We start from the raw sequence: 19503 nt of genomic DNA, 5'->3' as shown, positions 1-19503 counted from the left end.
CTTCCTCAACATTATAAACTCTAGAATCACTCACATGGGTGAGGGATAACAGGAGCGGAACTCCTGGGCTTGAAAGCATTTAACAACTAAATTTTTTTTCCTGTGGGTGATCTTGAAATGATCAGCATTAAGAAATTCTAAACATACAAGAAAAGAAAAGAGCAAGCAAACAAAGCATCAATTTTTGGTAGACTACTTTTCAGGGGATAGGGCTAATCATAATGTTTGTGTTTCTTTAAAATTATTACGCAGAAAGCAACAGAACAAGCACAAAAGGCATTTTATAAAATAAACTCTGATACTGGCATGCAAGTGTATGACATGGCCTGTCTTTGGACTCTCTGATACACTAAGAGAGATGCAGTAGAGAGCATTATGCCATTAAAAACCACCACAAACCCATTACTTTTTGCAAGTATTGGGACTGCTTTTCAAAGGCACAAAAGGAAGTCTGGGGTCCAACTCCCATTGCCTTTCAGTGGGAATTGGGTGTCTCATTGCCCTTTGTGCCTTTGAAAAGCTCCTCCATATGTTTTGTGGGGTAGGGATTCATAGCTGTGTTTCTGAATCCCAAAAGAAGAGATTCAAGACCTTTGTGGTAAGGATCACGGCACCTGGTCATGGTGAAGCTGTTAAATGTGGCTATTGTTTTGGTGGCAATAAGCAAACAGCGATACAATTCATGACTTAACTATTAGCTACTATTTACCCAGATTTAATTTGAATGCATGTAATGTTGGCTGCACTCAACTCACAAAGGTGTTAATAATATGTAGAACAGCTCCACTGCAAGAACACACTGCAGCCCTTGAATTCAGAGCCCAGAAATGTTTCTGACCTAGGCCATTTTATTTGCTTAGTGACATCAGAAAAGAGGCCATGATACTACTAAGTTTGATACCCTTTTCAGTACAGTAACGCCTCACTTAAAGTTGTCCCGGTTAACATTGTTACGTTGCTGATCAATTAGAGAACATACTCGTTTAAAGTTGTGCAATGCTCCCTTCTAACGTCGTTTGGCAGCCGCTAGGGTTACCATATTTCAGCAAGCAAAAAAGAGGATGGGAGGAGCCCCGCCCTAGCCCCGCCCCTCCCACTTCCCGCCCCCCTCAGAACCCCCAACCCTCCCCCCATTCCTTGTCCCCTGACTGCCCCCTCCTGGGACCCCTGCCCCTAACTGCCCCCCAGGACTCCACCCCCTACCTAAGCCTCCCTGCCTCTTGTCCCCTGACTGCCCCCTCCTGAGACCCTCCCCGCATCCTAACTGGCCCCCTAGGACCCTACCCCCTACCTGTACCCTGATTGCCCCAATCCTTATCCACACCCCCACCCCCAGACAGACCCCTGGGACTCCCACGCCCCATCCAACCACCCCCTGACAGCCCCCCCGCACCTATCTAAACCCCTCTGCTCCCTGTCCCCTGACTGCTCTGATCCCTCTCCCCACCCCTGTCCCCTGACAGCCCCGCCCCCAGAACTCCCAACCGCCCCCCCGTTCCTTGTCCCCTGACTGCCCCCTACTGGGACCCCTGCTCCTAACTGCCCTCCAGAACCCCACCCCCTACCTAAGCCTCCCTGTTCCTTGTCCCCTAACTGCCCCCTCCTAAGACCCCCCCACCCTAACTGCCCCCCAGGACCCTACCCCCTACCTGTACCCTGACTGCCCAAAACCTTCTCCACCCCCCCAGAACTCCCGACCCCCCCCCCGGCTCTTGACTGCCCCCTCCAAAATCTCCCTGCCCCTTCTCCTGCCCCCTGGCCCCTTACCCTGCTGCTCAGAACATGGTGTTGGGCTCTGTGCGGAGCCGGACACGTGGCTGCGCTCCCCAGCGCAACACACAACCCGGTCCCATCCCACCCAGTGCTGCCGGAGCGGGGCGCTGGGCAGCAGGGGAGGAGGAGCTGCCGAGGCCTGATGCAAACAGCCCGGCAGGCCGGCCGGCTCTGAATGCGGGGGGGGGGGTGGTAGAGCGGGGAGGAGGAGCTGTACAGCTGCTCCGGAGTCCAGCCCGGCAAGCTGCGGGGGAAGGGCTCTGGCTGCCAGAGCCCCATGCGAGCGGCTGAATTTCCTGCAGCCCTCCCAGCCGCGCCTCGCTCTGAATGGGGGGGAAATCCCGGACATTTTTAGTGATTTACAAATTCCCCCCCCGGACGCTATTTTTAACACAAAAAGCAGGACATGTCCGGGTAAATCCGGACGAATGGTAACCCTAGCAGCCGCCTGCTTTGTCCACAGCTTGCAGGAAGAGCAGCCCGTTGGAGCTAGCTGGTGGGGGCTTGGAACCAGGTTGGACCGGCAGCCCCCTTATCAGCTCCCTGCTCCCTTAAATTCCCTGTGCGGCAGCCGCCCAGCAGGCTATCAATTGCTGGCAGTTCAGCTTTCCCTCCCCCCACTGCCATGTGCTGCTCCTGCCCTCTGCCTTGCTGTGCGGGGGCGGGAGAGAGGGGCTAATGTCAGGGTGTCCCCCTTCCCCTGCACCCCACTTACCCCAACTCCATAGAGCATAGGGACACAACAGGGCTCAGGATGGAGGGAGCTTCGTGGCAGCAGCTGCTGTCTCAACTTGCTGATCTACTTAAAAAGGCAGTATACTTAGAGTGGGGTCAGTGTACTTAAAGAGGCAATGCGCATCTCTTTCTCTTACACACACAGACACGGGGTGTGCGTCTGTCTCTGTCTGCCATGCTGTCTCCCCTCCCTCCATTCGCGCTCCCCTGTAGAGTGTGAGGCTACATTAACAATGTGTTAACCCTTGAGGGCTCAGCTGAGTGTTAGTTCATCATTTAGCAATAAGGCATTCTCTGGGAAATATCCCACCCTCTTCCACCCTCTGACTTCACCACCTCAACCAAGCTTCACAGTCATCATCGCTGTGTACCAGTATTAAATTGTTTGTTTAAAAAACTTATACTGTGTATATATATATATATGTGTGTGTGTGTGTGTATATATATATATATATATAAATATAGTCTTTTGTCTGGTGAAAAAAATTTCCCTGGAATATAACCCCCCTTATTTACATTAATTCTTATGGGGAAATTGGATTTGCTTAACATTGTTTCGCTTAAAATTGTATTTTTCAGGAACATAACTACAATGTTAAGCGAGGAGTTACTGTACTCTAATGAGATAGTACTAAGAGACTAACAATACTCATGTAGTAACAGCCATGAACAACCATGCTGGCTTTATTAATTTTGTAAGCTAAAGGACTATCTTTGTACTGAATTGTGCATTATTGCAATAATTAGAGATAAGGTTTTCTCAGTCCTGGCTCCTGTTCAAAATAAATATGCTTGGAATCCCTAGATTATGCTGTTCTTTCACTTTTAGTTGCAATGTGTGAACCTCTTACAGGTGCAGGCTTGTTGTGGTGAGTATAACAATCGTACAATCAGAGAAAAGCTGTGGGCATATTTTGATGGATCACGGCTAACATTGAAAGAACACAACAGCAGAGAAATGCCACTTTTACCACTGGGCATTGTGGAGGCCATCAAATCAGAGAGAGTAAGTGAAAGGAAAAAAGGATTTAGCCACCTCAGGACACATATTCTAATGCTAGAAGGCATGTAAACAACACAGGACATAAGAACATAACAAGGGAGATGGATCACTTGATGATTGTCTGCTCTGTTCATTCCCTCTGGGGCACCTGGCATTGGCCACTGTCGGAAGGCGGGATACTGGGCTAGATGGACCTTTGGTCTGACCCAGTATGGCCGTTCTTAAAGCAGTAGGTGTGACTATTTTCAGCTTTCAGTTTAAAGTCATTTTTTTTGGACTGAAGATGGAAAGAAATAACTAAAAAAATATGACTGTGCAGACAAAACAGTATTATATTTCCCCACAATCACCTATTTCCCTTGGAAGATGAATTTATTTTGGGCAGAAATATTATAGTCATTTTGTTGGTACAAGAAATATTTGTTTAAATTGGAACCTTGCAATATTTAATATTATCCGAAGTGGGTCATCCACTTGGTCAAAAACTGAGTGAAAAGGGGTTAAAATTATGGAAGTATGCAAAGGGAGAACTAGTCAGAGTCTTCCCCAGGAATTGAAATTAGAGGAGGTGTTTGAATTTATGGGGGAGGGGGGTTGGAAAACGACTAAATTGGCAACACTGCCACTGTGGGAGGGATGGGGCAATTGGGGGTGAGGGGGAAGCAGGGTGTAGGGAAATCCCTGGGACTAGTGTTGTCTGAGGCCCTGATCCTGCAACTGCCTCTATGCAAACAGACCCTGGCACCTGTGCACAGTCCCACTGACGTCAGTGAGCCTCTCTGTAGGCACAGGGGTCTGCCCACGCAGTCAATTGTAGGCTCAGGCCTGAAATATTGTGCTTCTCAGCTCATGGCAAAAGACCTTCCTATTCCTACTTTAAATGGCACATGGGAAGCATGTCTATGCTGCAAAAGCACAGCATAGGGGCAAAACCTGAAGAACATTGTTCAGCACCATTAATTCAGTATGGAAGGAAGCTGGGATTTTCAGATTCAATCTGCATTTGGTGGCTTTGGCAGTATCACCAATTTTGACATAAGTATTGCCTAGGTAATGTCCTCACAGTGGTTGGCAGTTTGAAGAGGATGAAGCACTAATGGGCATCTGATTAATTTTAGTGACACCAATTACCACCCCTACGAATCCTAATATCTTCCACAAACACAAATTTTAAAATAATAAATACATAAATAAATAAATGTAACCCCAAAACATTTATTTAACCGCCCCTCTCTTAAATCAGAACAGTTTTAGAGGCATCAGCTTCACTCAAAACCTCACAAATCCCTTGGGGTGGGGGTAAAATGAAAACTGCTTTTTAAACACCTGAGACCTGGATTGTAAAAACTTTAATGGTTACTTGTTTGTTTTTGGAACCCTATCCTGAGAGCTGGTGAAATCTGATCCCTTAATCCATCCCCACATATCAATAACCCATTGGATGTAAGGAAAGCAGTGCATCCTAAGCATACAATGGCACATATCTGATCAAAACACTGTTAAAGGAGGGTGAAACTACAACACCTGTGCTGCCTGCTCCATCTAAACGCTGAGCCACTGTAGAACTCAGCTCATCCTCCTGCCTAACACAAAAGCAAAACTGTATTACTTCATCTCAGCGACATTATTTTGTGGTACATTACTGGCACTTTTTATATCAGTCTCATACGGTAGATACACGCAAATCTGTCTGTGTGTTTACATACAGAAGGTCTGATAACAGTAAAATATTACACACACACACATATATATATAAAAAAAACCCAAGGAGTTGCATTAGCCAAAAAAGTGTTTTGTGAGAAACAACAATAAAAATGATATCATGACCACAGCTTTTCTTTTAAAATTAATAGATACCCAAAGCTATGTTTTTATTTGGGGCCTTTGTACCTAGACAGGGAGTCCAATGGAGTATATCTGAAGGCACTTAATATGCTCCACTCAGCTGAAAGAGGGTTACACAGGGAGTTGGGGAGTTTTGGAAGAGGGCTAAGGGGCATGGAGGGGAGAGATAGATGAAAATGAGCCCTGAATAACTGTGATCCACACAGCATCAGGTGCTAATATGAAAACAAATAACCCAGGTGTTGAGAACGTCTTTCTTCAGAAAAGAAAGCAGCCAATTGTAAATGTCTTTGTGTTTCTATGGACAGAGCACATCATGCAGCTCTCTGTCACTGCATCATACACTCTTAGAGATATTTAACTTTGTCAGTTCATTGACCTCCTCAGTTTCTGCTTCCTCACAATCATTCTTTACAGCTTTGCCAAACCTGCACCTGTCTTCTGCTTTCAATGACTCTTTTTGGAGCTTCTTGTAGGATGGAAGCATATCCTTGGGTTCTAAGTTGTTATCTGAGCCCTGGGATGTCTTGTCAGAATTCTGTACAGAAGGCACCAGATTGGCAATCTCATCGGTAGGAGACCGACCAATGCTGCCATCCACTTGAACCCGGATGTCTGGAGATATAGATAACTGGTGATGTGGCACAACCCCATTGTCCATGCATTTTGGGTAAAGGTAGGTTTTCATCTGACCTTTCCCCTTCACGTTGACTGTCCCCCTATAATCAAAGTCATATCCCATCTTATTTAGGATACGGTAGCTCTCCTCACTCACCTGTATCCGGCACTCCACGCCAGTAGTGTCCATCCTGCTAGCAATGTTCACGGTATCACCCCAAATGTCATACAATAACTTGGTGGTGCCTATGACCCCAGCAGTGAGAGGGCCATGGTTAAAGCCAACACGAAGTTTAAAATTAAACCACAGCATATTGTTGTTGAAGTCATCCACCACTCGCATCATTTCTTTGGCAAATTCAAAAAGGGTTTGCAAATGTCCATGTGGATGGTTATTGTCCTGACATTGTGCAGTGTTCAATCCAGAGGCAGCCATGTAGGTTGCCCCAATTGTTTTGATTTTCTCAATGCTGCTGTAATGTGGTTGGCTGAGCAACTCATCAAAGTCCCCAATCAATTCATTTAGGACTCGATAGCATTCCTTGCCCCCCTCGTAATTCTCTTCATAGAATTCACTGAAGTTCACAATGCTAGCAAAGATCACTCCACCATTATCATGGTTTTTGGAGTAGCTCTGGGAAACCTTCAACTGCTCCGCCACATGATATGGAATAATATTCCTCAGCAACCAGTCAGCTTGATCCCTCATGCTCTGAATTTTGGTGCGGTGAAGATCAGCCTCTACATCTCCATTGTAGTGGAGGCGGTAACTGACTTCAAATTCCCGATTCAGAAACCAAACCAAAAGGAGCAGGAGAAAGAAAACCAGTATCACTTCCTGGCCAATCCGGTCTGCTGGTTTCTTTATATCATTTAGCACTGAACTGTTGCATGGATTCTTCCTAGAGCTGGGGCAGTGCAGGGGAAAAGAAAAATAAAGATGGGCATTTTAAAATACAGATTCATGACTTCTTAATCTCTAAATCTCAATTGTTAAAAATGCCTCACTAAAACCAAACTGTAGTTATAAAATTCTACTTTTATTTGCTATTAAATATGCTGATGCTGTAGAACTCTTTCATGCTAAATTTAACTAGAACTAAATTAAATGGACCCGGTTGAGATGTTGGCCTAAATACTGCCCATGCTTGACAATTTTAAAGTTCTCTTTGAGGAGTATATTGTCTTTCCATATATATTTATAATATTGCTTCTTAAAATTATTAAATATATATTTTTGTATTTATAGTGACTTCTTGCATCCCTGATTCAGAAATCAAGCCTGGAAAATTTTTTTTAACTACCAATAATAGAACACAAACTGCTGCTTCAGGCCATCTATATCCCTCAACCTGCCCCTTCTCCAAAGACCTGAGAAAACAGGATGAGCCTTGCAAGGTGTCTTGAAGATCAATACATTTAGGACAAAGGGAGGAAGAGAACTGCAGAGCTGAGGAACTTTATGGAGAACAATCTGCCACTTTACAATGAAACTGGGGAGGATGGGGCTTATTATGAAGCTTATTATGGGGAGATAGGCAATTTTCTCAACTAGCCACAATATCAACCTTTTAGGGTGTGTACAGATCAAGAGCAATATTCACAAATTCACTGGCAGCCTCTGCAGATAATATGCTTCCTCTGTGAAGCATCCCCGAACAAGCAAGTGGCTGCATTCTGTACAACTGTAATTTTCTGGGTGGTGTCAGGGTGTAGCCCAAATCACTTTGAGAAGACCACTGATCCACACAATGCCAGTGCGTTTTCTGAAATCAGGTCCAAACTCAGACTGACTGGGGATTACCAACAGAGTCTCTTCATCATAAGTTTTTCAGTAAGCTTATCCAGTGCCAGAGATTTAATACAAGTGGGTAGTTGGCAAGTTTATCCAACTCCAGAGATTGTTTCTTGAGCAGAGGCATCATACCAAGTGGCTCCCTGAAAACACTTACCCCCCTGAAAAGGAGTGATGGCAATCTCTACCAAGACTGGTAGAGCACACGATCTGACTTTTAAGACAGAACTTTACTGCTCTCTTTTCTAACTTGCTGACATGTGAGCATCTGTCAGTTCCTCAACTACTTGGTTGAGCTTGTTTCCAATATGGGTGTCCCTGTATACTCGCCTCACTTTTGTAATGACAACAATTCACTCATGATCTGACATGAGAATTCCCTTTAGATGACTGAATTCATCCACAAGGCAGGGAGCTGTGTGTCTCAAATGAGAGGATACAAGACCTTTCCCAGACCACAGATTTTTTTCATCCCATTGTGACTACAGTGAGAATCAGCTATGCAAAAAAACCACAGAACTAATCTGAAGGAGGAAATTACTGAAGTGATGCCCTCATCTTGAAAATCAAATCTCTGAAAATGTTGCACCTACTATGGTTACAACTAACACCTTTGACCTAGCATAACTATAGCTGCAAGAAGTTAATGGAACAATATTTCTTTTTTTTAGTTTGTTTAGATTGTGTATTTGACAATACAATATGATTGCGTAATTAGCAAGAGTGAAATACAATGACCTTTATAAGCAACAACCGAGAAGCAGAAAATCCCCACCAAAACCAAAGCCTTACAAATTTTTTAAAAGGCGCTTATACAAAAAAATTCAGGGCTGTTTAAAGGGTGTAGTAATAGAAAATGGAATTTTAAAAATTGGTGAATTTAAAAAACTCAAGCTGACTCTTAGTTTAAATAGTTTAAATACTTTCAGGCACAAAAGCCTGAGAAGTTAGTTGGAATTTTCATCCTCTCTGTGTGTTGAATACAGCACCTGTGAAAATTCTTTAGCTGGAGCCAGGAAGCTTTCCTTTGGATTGATCACAAAAACTGTGCAACATAATGGCTTTCTCCTTATAGCAGAGGTTCTTGGACACTTTCCCTAGGAGCTAGTAATCTGGGTTTCAAATTGTATTTTCCTATATATAAAGCAGATGCATAACAACTAGATCTTTGGAGAGAATACAAGGGCTGAACAATGAGAAAAAGAGAGGAGACCAATAGAGCTGTGCATTGGAATTTTTGATGAATCATGTAGAATCTGAGATATTGTAAATGGGATGCTGCTACACATATAAGATGTTAAGCATCCTGGGGTGATGGACAGAGATGGTGTGAACACTCTATTTTATACCCTGATGCAAGTATAGAAGATACTGGACATAGGAACTCCATTTAGAAAAATTTTTGGAGGGTAAAGGTGGGGGAAGAAAAGTAGGGGTGTGAGTTTTTTCTAAATCACAAGGCAGATTTGAGTCTCTATCTCAAAAGGCCTATCCATCATTCCATTTGGGAACTATGAACAGTGGAGAAAAAAATATACTATCTGCTTTGAGGCAGGGAGAGTATTGACTCTTACTGGGAGGACATTTGTTTAACAGCATCTTGTTTTGATTACATGGGACACAAGAAGCAATGGTGTGCCTTCTATTGGAAAGCAATGAGGCAAATCTGATGTACTGATTTAGCTGCACAGGTGCAAAAAAGCTATGTGTTGACCAAATCTTAGAAGAGCTTATGTGCTGAGACTTCACAGATGGTAGCTGTTTTGATACCACTTTAATAAAGATCTTAATTCTCGGTCAAGCAAAACAAAAGGGGAAAGGTCTCCCTCCAGGTACACTTGTTACAAATCCACCAGCAGAACACAGAAAAAGTCTGTGTGCTGACAGTTAAGTGAGAATAGAGACAACAATAACTTCTCCTAGGGAGGATCTCAGCTTCTTATTGATTCATCAGTCTCCAATCACCTGGAGCGAGGGGAAGCCCTAATTAATACAAAATACTAGAACTCAAACAGAAAACAGAAAACAAAACAAAAAATAAATAAAAAAGCTGAAAATGTAAGTTAGATTGCACAGCAAATCTGTGGCAGAGATGGTAATAGAATTAATTCACAATTCTGTATCTTTACAACAGATCATATCTAAAAACTATGCCGATTTTCAGTGCCACTATTCAATTATGTGTGTCCTCAGTTTGCACTTTTGCAAACTTCCTATTGCGTTTATATAGGTTTCCAAATTTAAATTTAAGATGACAGCCAACCAAGCAACGCCTGCTAAAACTGTCACACACCTTATAGAGAAAGAGCAAATATGTTCACAAGCATGCATAAGGTGTCTAATACAGACATACACACACACACATATATATATATACACACACACGCGACAACACACACTTATATTTTTCAGTAAAGTAATGATCATTTGGAAAAAAATATAACTACAAACTCCTCATGGTAAGAACGTTGATGAGATTGTAGAGCATACAAGTGTTTGATGTGACATGTATTTTGGTCACTGTATCAGTCAATATTTACATCTTTAGGTTGGGACTCATTAAGGAAATCAAGTGAATTAAGTGTCCATCTTCTGTAGAATTCCACTGGGGTTTGGATGCCTAATTTCATTAGGCTCCTTTGAAAATCTCAGCATTATTATCTGTTCCTATCTTTATCTATCAACTATAAGTGAACTGTTATAATTTCAAAAGTAAAATACTTTCATACTAGGATATTTTCTCTGGCTATTAGCTTTGTTATTTGTAGGACCATTGCAAGTATAAGATTAGTCACTAAAATGAAGTCATGCTTGCCCTTGATTACACAAATCAGAATTATTTTTAAATGATTAACAGCCAGCTAGGTTTTCTAGTGCTCATGAATAGTTATCTGGAAGCCACTGGCAGTTTTGAGCTACAGAAGTGCCTGCCTAATTCCATGAACTAATAAGGAAGACCCAAGCTGAGGAAAATATTATGACATTATTTTTCATTGGTCACAATGCCTTTATATGTTCAGTTTTAAATTTATGTATAGTCTGTTGTAGTAGCTTGGCTTATAGCTTGTCCAAGTTATAATTCCAGTTTAAAAATAATGGTATATTTAATGACTCTCTCTCTCTCTCTCTCTCTCTCTCACACACACACACACACAAAATGCTCAAAAATCCCTGCAATATGAGACATAATAAATTAATCCTATACTAGAATTGGAAAGCACAACTACCATCCTCAGACCTCAGAAAAATGCATACATTCTTTGAAATTATGACTGCATTCACGTAGAGAAGAACTGAGCAATGTAATTTTCCTATAATATATACTCCAAGGAAGAGCAGTGATCTTCAGAACACACTTCTTCCTGGAGCTACTATTTGATAATATGTTTACATAGTCACTAGTTAAATCAAAGAGAGCGTCATACTTTTAGAAAACCCAAGCCCAGAAGAAATGTTTCCACAATTACTAACTTCAGTGAAAGCAGTTGTTTTATTCAGCAACTTGCGATAAAATCATGGGAGTTGACCACAGTGAAATAGTGACAAGTAAACTGCATCTATGAAATTTTCAATTTCTAAGGGGTCATTAATAACACAGGCTTTGTTTAAAAACAGGGGGCTATGCTGTCAAATGTGTTGAGTCTGGAGCTACTCTAAATTACAGCAGCTGGCTGTAGTGCCCACGGGACCACTTGCCAATTATGAATTGGCAGACTGCAGCTGTGCTCTACACTGCCTCCAACAAACTCTCTAAACTGGAGTTGGGGACAGTTGGTGTAGGAGCCAGCTAAGGACTCCCCATAGTATGTACTGCTGAGTGGCACAAAGCAGACAGGACAGAGGGAAAGAATCTGGCCCATGATCTGTGCATAGTACTTAAAAAAGAAAATAAAAGAAGTTACCACTAGAAAAACAAATACTATAATTTATCTGCCACAATAACTCTCGATTTCTTAGAAAATCATATAAATAAGGGAGCATTTCACATATTAGCATCAACTTTGTTGATTTCCTTCTATGCATTTGTAGAGTTAGTTTGCTCTCCTGCGTACTCACATAGCACAGACACAACTTGTTGAATCCCTGTATGCTGCTGTGCACCCAAAGTTTGTTTTTTTACATACATTTGACTGAAAACACATTTTCATACAAACATTTTAAAGCTATACTTTATCTAGTTTACACAACTTTTTGTAAAAGATAATGTTGAAAAAAAGGAATGAAACAAGAGGTTTTCCATAACATAGTAGAGATGGGCACTGTATGTAAAGCTTACCTAAAGTTCTGTACTGAATCTAGGTGGGAAGTTTCAGTGGAGCTGAAATATAAAGGTATTAAAACATTAGAAAGAAAACAAGACCATTACGCAAAGCAACCTGACAATACTTCAGATTAGTTCAGTTGAACTTTTTTGTTTGTAAGGGACTATGATCAGTAATCTGTTTTGCACCTGAATTCCAGACAAACTTTTCTTGAATGTGACTGAAGGGTATGTCTACACTGCGAAGTTGTCGACAAAACTTTTGTCTTTCACGGGTGCTTAAAAAAGCCCCCCCACAAAAGACAAAAGTTTTGCCAATGCAAGTGGCAGTGTGAACGTGGCTTTGTTGGCAGAAGCGCTCTCCTGCCGACAAAACTAACGTCACTCGCAGGACTGGAAGTAGTTTGTCGGCAAAAGTGCTGACAAAGTACCGACAAAGAGCATTTACACATGCTGACTTTTAGCGACAAGGCTGTGTCGACACAGCCTTGTCGCTAAAAGCTGCGTGATGTAGACAAGCCCTCAGCAATAACTTTTGCTTGGGAGTGGCAGAAGCATAGAGACGATGATCCAAGTTTCTCCAGCTAAGAGTAACTGGAGGTAATGTAGTCAAGGCAATGGCTGGAAAAAGCCATTTTCAGATCAGTTCCAACCCTCACACTTAGCTGGAGATACATGGAGGAGTGTGTTAAGAACACTAAAAGGCAATTACTTCCCAGTCTCATTGGATCAACTCTGTAAAAAGTGGCAAAAGAGGAAAAATAGCCTCTTTATGAAGATGCCATTACAGAAGAACAACTCAGAGAGGCTTTGAATTTTGCATTCCAGGCTCTTCTATCAGCAATTAATATAAAGAACAGCCAGGCACACAGTGCTCAGTTACATGTGCCAAGAACAACTACCACCAGCAAGTTACTGTTTAAAAAATAAATGTGCAACAATGGGTCTGTCTATAGTGTATGAAGAATTGCCAATACTGTGGCAATAAAGCATGATTAACACCGTAGATATTGCAAGAAAACTAGCTATTACTAAGGTTTTCAAATGAAAACTCTTGGGAGCTGTGATTTAGTCTTCATGTTCTGTTTTTCTGTTGCTTCTAGTCATTGTTTTGCTAGATCTAGGATTGTATAGGGGTGTGTATTACTTTGGATATGAATTTCTCTTTATAAAATAAAGTGACAAAATGTTCTGCAGTTACTGTACTTTGTCCATTAACGGTCACTGCTTTACAAAACACAGGACAAAATATACTATAATTGTGCCTTGTAGGCATAGGCCTGTGCTGGAGGGAGCTTGGAGACAACCCACCCAACAGAAACTCCAGAGACATGGTGTTTCCTGGACACACCCTAACACACCAAGGGAATCTGTCATGAACACCCTCCCCCCACTCCCCGAAGAGGGTGCAGTGTAAGTTGACTGTGTTGGCTGATACGTGGGTGAGGATGTCGCCCCAGCCTTTTGGAATGGCTAGTAACATGAGCCTTGTGCAATCCATGCACTCAGCTGAGATGTAGGGGGAGCAGGAGAAGTTATAACTCTGTAGTGCTTGGATACAATCTGACCAGCTATTTGCACCTGGAATTTTCTCTAGAAGACTAGAAATAATGAATTAGACATAAAATCCAGTTTCTTACCTTTAAATTTTTTTCCTGGCTGATTGATTGTGTCAGGTCACATCCCATTTGTCTATACCCATGGCATTTGGCAAAAATAGACAAATGGGATGTGACCTGACACAATCAATCAGCCAGGAAATGCCAATCAGAATGAACATTTTCCACCCCGGCTAAGAAACTTTTTGCAGGCCCACTTTCCAGTGCGATGACATCTAGAGTTATGAGCAAATTAGATTATCCTACCGTATCCCTAACACTAACTTCTCAGCCAAAGTCAAAGCCCAGGTGGGCCTTAAGCTAGGGGGTCTGTAGGATTGCCACTGTACTACAGAAAAAAGTTAACAGGTAAGAAACTTGATTTTCTCACGGAGAGATTGCCACTGGCAGAGACAGATGGGTTGCAGCACCCCCAGAAGATGGGTTGCAGCACCCCCAGACAGATGGGTTGCAGCACCCCCAGAAGAAACCAATAGTTGGACTAAAGAAAGAACAAGAGTGAGATGAGATCGAAGGTGAGAGGAGAAGGAACCAGAAATTAGTAACTGGATTGTTTCCATTAAGGCTGTCAGGAAACTAAACACCTGGGTAATGAGGAGGGGTCAAAGGGACAGTACTCGAGGAAGGTGTGTACCAATCCCAGGTAACACCACGGCACAGTTCATCCATGGATATATGCCCTGTTTCTGCTCAGGAATGGGAAACAATTGATCATTCTAATCTAAGGACAGCACAAGAAGTCTGTCACTGAACAGGTGCACTGCAGAGCCAGATCCATCCAGAGACTGTAAAACTAGAGGATTTTTGTCCGTTATTGGGACCTTGGAACAGGATGACTAGGTAATGGGATTTCTTTCTAGGCTGCACCAGAGTATAAGAAATTCATCTGTGCCTTGTGGTGAAGTCAGAAACTTGGACGAGAGATCTTGTTAATGAGGAAGGCTACAACTCAGGCAAAAAGCTGGGACAGGAGCAAAGAACTATTTTTCCCTCATAAAAAAAAATCAGTTAGGGGAAATTACAGGAAAGGGGCACTAACATCCCCACACAATGAACTGAGGTAATGGTTTCTTAAAAACCACTTTCCAGGAGAGGATGTGAAAGGGAATGGAATGAAGTTCAACCACCACACCTGGAGTGACAAAAAGTGATCAATAAGCCGCTGAAATCCAAGAAAATGGCATCAGTTGTGATGATATCCAGGGCAGATCCTGAAGGAGTGTTTGATTGATCCATCCACTAGCTACTGGGACTTGAAGAAGTGTTTCCAGATTCTCCCATGCTACCTGGACGGCTTTCAGTAGAAACTGTTGAAAAGTTCTGTAATAAAAATATATGCAAGGAACCACATTTTAGAACATTATCCACATTCCAATCAGTGACTTGCAGAATGAGAGAAAGAGAAGATGACTGCTTAATGCTGTCTTGATGGTTGACTCCAGTTCTGAGTTCTTTCCAAAGGGGGCAGACTTTTCCTCCCATAGCACTGGTGTCCACTTCTGAGCAAAGGAGGGTCTGTTAAGGAAATTTTATTTTGTTTACTAGACCCAGATTTAAGAACCTCAGCAGAGAGGTGGAGAATGCCTTAGATGCTTCTTGAGGGGACTTGCTTTGATGAGCATGTTGCCTGGCCATCAGCTTCCTGCACTGTGTGGTCCAGGAAGTCTCTGAAAAGGACGTAAAATATTGGCCTCCAGTGGGAGGTAGAATGGTCTAGAGCGAGAGGCCACTACCAAGTTACACATTAGGACAAGAGAGCCAAAGTTCATGGTAAGAAGTAGGGCTGTCAAGCGATTAAAAAAATTAATCGCCATTTATCGCGCTGTTAATAATAGAATACTATTTATTTAAATATTTGTGGATGTTTTCTACATTTTCAAATATATTGATTTCAATTACAATACAGAATACAAAGTGGACAGTGCTCACTTTATATGTATTTTTATTACCAATATTTGCACTGTAAAAAACAAAAGAAATAGTATTTTTCAATTCACCTAATACAAGAACTGTAATGCAATCTCTTTATCATGACAGTTGAACTTACAAATGTAGAATTATGTACAAAAAAAGCCTGAATTCAAAAATAAAACAATGTAAAACTTTAGGGCCTACAAGTCGACTCAGTCCTACTTCTTGTTCAGTCAATCGCTCAGACAAACAATTTTGTTTACATTTATGGGAGATAATGCTGCCTGCTTCTTGTTTACAATGTCACCTGAAAGTGAGAACAGGCGTTTTCGTGGCACTGTTGTAGTCAGCGTCGCGAGATATTTACATGCCAGATGCGCTAAAGATTCATATGTCCCTTGAGGCTTCAACCACCATTCCAGAGGACATGCGTTCATGCTGATTATGGGTTCTGCTTAGTAACGATCCAAAGCAGTGCGGACCAACACATGTTCATTTTCGTCATCTGAGTCAGATGCCACCAGCAAAAGGTTGATTTTCTTTTTTGGTGGTTTGGGTTCTGTAGTTTCCGCATCAGAGTCTTGCTCTTTTAAGATTTCTGAAAGCATACTCCACACCTTGTCCCTCTCAGATTTTGGAAGGCACTTCAGATTCTTAAATCTTGGGTCGAGTGCTGTAGCTGTCTTACAAATTTCATATTGGTATCTTCTTTGCGTTTTATCAAATTTGCAGTGAAAGTGTTCTTAAAATGAACATGTCCTGGGTCATCATACGAGACAGCTATAACATGAAATATATGGCAGAATGCAGGTAAAACAGAACAGGAGAGATACAATTCTCCCCCAAGAAGTTCAGTCACAAATTTAATTAACGCGTTATTTTTTTAAAATGGAAAAAACATGGAAGCATGTCTTCTGGAATGATGGCCGAAGCATGAAGAGGCATATGAATCTTTAGCGAATCTGGCACGTAAATATCTTGCGACACCAGCTACAACAGTGCCATGCAAACGCCTGTTCTCACTTTCAGGTGACATTGTAATTAAGAAGTTGGCAGCAGTATCTCCTGTAAATGTAAACAAACTTGTTTCTCTTAGCGATTGGCTGAACAAGAAGTAGGACTGAGTGGACTTGTAGGCTCTAAAGTTTTATATTGCTTTGTTTTTGAGTGCAGTTATGTACCAAAAAACCCTTAATTTTTAAGTTGCAGTTTCATTATAAAGAGATTGCACTCCAGTACTTGTATGAGGTGAATTGAAAAATACTATTTTTGTATATCATTTTTACAGTGCAAATATTTGTAATAAAAATAATATAAAGTGAGCACTATATACTTTGTATTTTGTGTTGTAATTGAAATCGATATATTTGAAAATGTAGAAAAAATCCCAAAATATTTAATAAAATTCAATTGGTATTCTATTGCTTAACAGTGCGATTAATCATTATTAATTTTTTGAGTTAATCGTGTGAGTTAACTGTGATTAATTGACAGCCCTAGTAAGAAGCTTTGTAAGCTGCTGAGAATGTACAGTTTTAACAGTGTGGATGGCTGATGGGAAGGACACTCTCCTAACTAACTGCCTTGCAAGAAACAATCTCCTCATTAGGAGCTGACTGCTCAACATGGGAAATAATCAAAAGCTTGAATTGTCTGGGAGACAATATAATCCCATTCTTCACGTGGTTATACAAGATCCTGGGATTCTGTGATGAGGGAGAAATAGACGGAAGAGGTCATGAAGGGTCCTGCTAAAGATAGGAATCTCCACCACTCCTCAAGGACAAGCTGCAGAGTCAGATACAGGGATCTCTCATCACCCAAAGCCAAAAATAAATCCTTGGACAGAATTCAAGAGGGGATGAGGACAAAAAAAACCAGAGCATGTCTTGGAAGTTTCTTCCGAGATTAGAGCATTCTAAACAGGAGGGAGGAGGGAAAAGCTGGCTGATAATGGATCACTTGCAAGGGTGGGGTACTTTCAAAGAGATTAAAGGAAAGGGATTCTAGTATTTGAGACTGATCTTCCTAGAAATCATGAAGCTCTCCTCCCAGATGGATCTGTAAGATGGCAATGATGGAGAAATCCAGGTTTGGCTGATCGCACCTCCCACTGGCTGCAGTTCACTGCTCCCGGTCAGTATGTCCCTCGGCCCGTGCAGCTTCCAGCAGCTCCCATTGGCCTGGAGCAGCGGATGTGGCAGGTAAACAAACTGGCCTAGCCTGCCAGGGGCTTTCCCTACACAAGCGGTGTCCCAAGTTTGGGAAACACTGGGCTAGGGCAAGGAAAAAATAAGCCAAGATGGCCGATCAGCCAGAGACACGAGTGGCTTCTTGAAGCAAGGCAGGAAACAAACTGCAAAACCCACCTACAGGGACCAGAGGAAGGGGCAGAACCATGTGCAAATATGCTTCATTCAAATTGGCACCTCTCTATCTGACCAACAGAGAACAGGACCCAATCCATCTGTCTGTACCACTCTCCACAGGAATGAACATTTCCTGTTTGGGACTGAACTAGTTAATCCTGAGGCAAAATGCAGCTCACGATACCTTGCCTCCAGTGATAACATGCAATACTCACCTGTCTGGACATAAAGAGATGTAGAGCAAGATGAGGAGCACCACTCCTACAATAGTGGCCAATGATGATCTCATCCAGGAGCTCAGCTGGCAGAAGTTACAGTACTGGACAATGGTGATGAGAATCGCACAACACATAAACATGGTATACTGCAATGAACAGAAAGAATGACAAGTTAGCCTTTTCTTTTCCATTAGAGTCCCTACACAAATAGTTACCAATTTAAATAAAGGCATTCAATGATCTGAATGGTGAGAACACAATTTCTATTTAAATAAAAATGATCCATACATTAAATAAACAAGTATATTGTCTTTTCAATTAACTCTGATACCTTTGTATAAATTTCAGCAAACAGCACTACAAGTCTAGAAAAGTTCTTGCTTCCAATAAGCAAGAAAGCTTCTACCACAGATAATGTGTCACAATTTTCATTAGCTGGAGTTCTGAGGTACAGTTTTACTTTTTTATAATTCCATCTTCAGCTCACCTTTGTAAAGTACTCACTTCCTCCTATTCAGTTTGAGCATTCATAGATACCATCATATACTCAATTATGCTCCTAAGGCTTCTCATTAAATCACACCTGTGTTTTAAATTGGATATCAAATTATACTTTCGGGTTGAAAACATAACATGTGTTGAGTCCCAGAAACTCTGTCAAATTGGCTGGCCCATATAATATATTTTGCAGGATATTATTATTCCACTAAGTGCTGAATTCAACGTGGATAATTATTCCTTTGAGGAACAGAAGTGGGCAGAAGTTTAACATAATGTTAATTGATGCTCTGTGAAATTGGTATTTGTGCCAAGCTGAAGGGGTAGTTCTCCATTTTTCCTTTCTGTTCCAGGTCTCAAATCCAAGAATCTCAGAAAACCTCCCTTTTCATGTCTTTACTAGATAGGTAAATTGAAGTGCAAAGCACATGCTTTCTGAGACATATCTTAATTTCCCCAGAATGCAATATTGCAATAAGCAAATGCTAAAGTCCGGCTTACGTAATGTACTAAGTAGGACTGTGTTAAGAAAATCAATGAAGATCCAATGTTAAAATAGAGAACTCCACAAAATTGTACTGCAGGTCTTATTCTCAGTAGCATTAACTATACTGCTCTTTATGATTTCTGGTGGCCATAATCTTTTCCATTGTGAGTGGAGTGGAACACCATTGCTTTGCTTTACAAGTTGAAAATTTGGAATGCTTTATTATGTTTTCTGGGGCACAACAACAGTTGAACAGAATAGCAAGGCCACATTACAATTAGAAAAACAGTTTATCCACAACAGGCAAACTAGTAAAACTTACATAACTTACTTACATTTTTTTAAAACATGACCACAATTTTTCCATGTTT

At 41.6% G+C, this 19503-nt stretch overlaps 1 protein-coding gene across 5 annotated transcripts in view; it reads right to left on the bottom strand.

Annotated features, from left to right (window-relative positions):
• Window positions 1–19503, bottom strand: part of ADCY9 (adenylate cyclase 9) — a 201883-nt gene that overhangs the window by 8225 nt on the left and 174155 nt on the right. For 3 of the 5 annotated variants that reach the window (XM_042854102.2, XM_005306178.5, XM_005306179.5), the window contains 3 exons: window positions 18145–18293; window positions 12046–12087; window positions 4844–6882 (listed from right to left, as the gene is read on the bottom strand). In XM_042854102.2, the coding sequence (XP_042710036.2) occupies window positions 5694–6882; window positions 12046–12087; window positions 18145–18293 (1380 nt within the window). In that variant the 3' untranslated portion in view covers window positions 4844–5693. Of the gene's footprint in view, window positions 1–4843; window positions 6883–12045; window positions 12088–18144; window positions 18294–19503 lie in introns of those variants that run through there. The other 2 variants (XM_042854104.2, XM_042854103.2) reach the window with 1 other exon arrangement.

Source organism: Chrysemys picta, chromosome 10 (genome assembly GCF_011386835.1).
Source record: "Chrysemys picta bellii isolate R12L10 chromosome 10, ASM1138683v2, whole genome shotgun sequence".
Taxonomy (NCBI): domain Eukaryota; kingdom Metazoa; phylum Chordata; order Testudines; family Emydidae; genus Chrysemys; species Chrysemys picta.
This window is presented reverse-complemented; position numbering and strand designations above follow the sequence as displayed.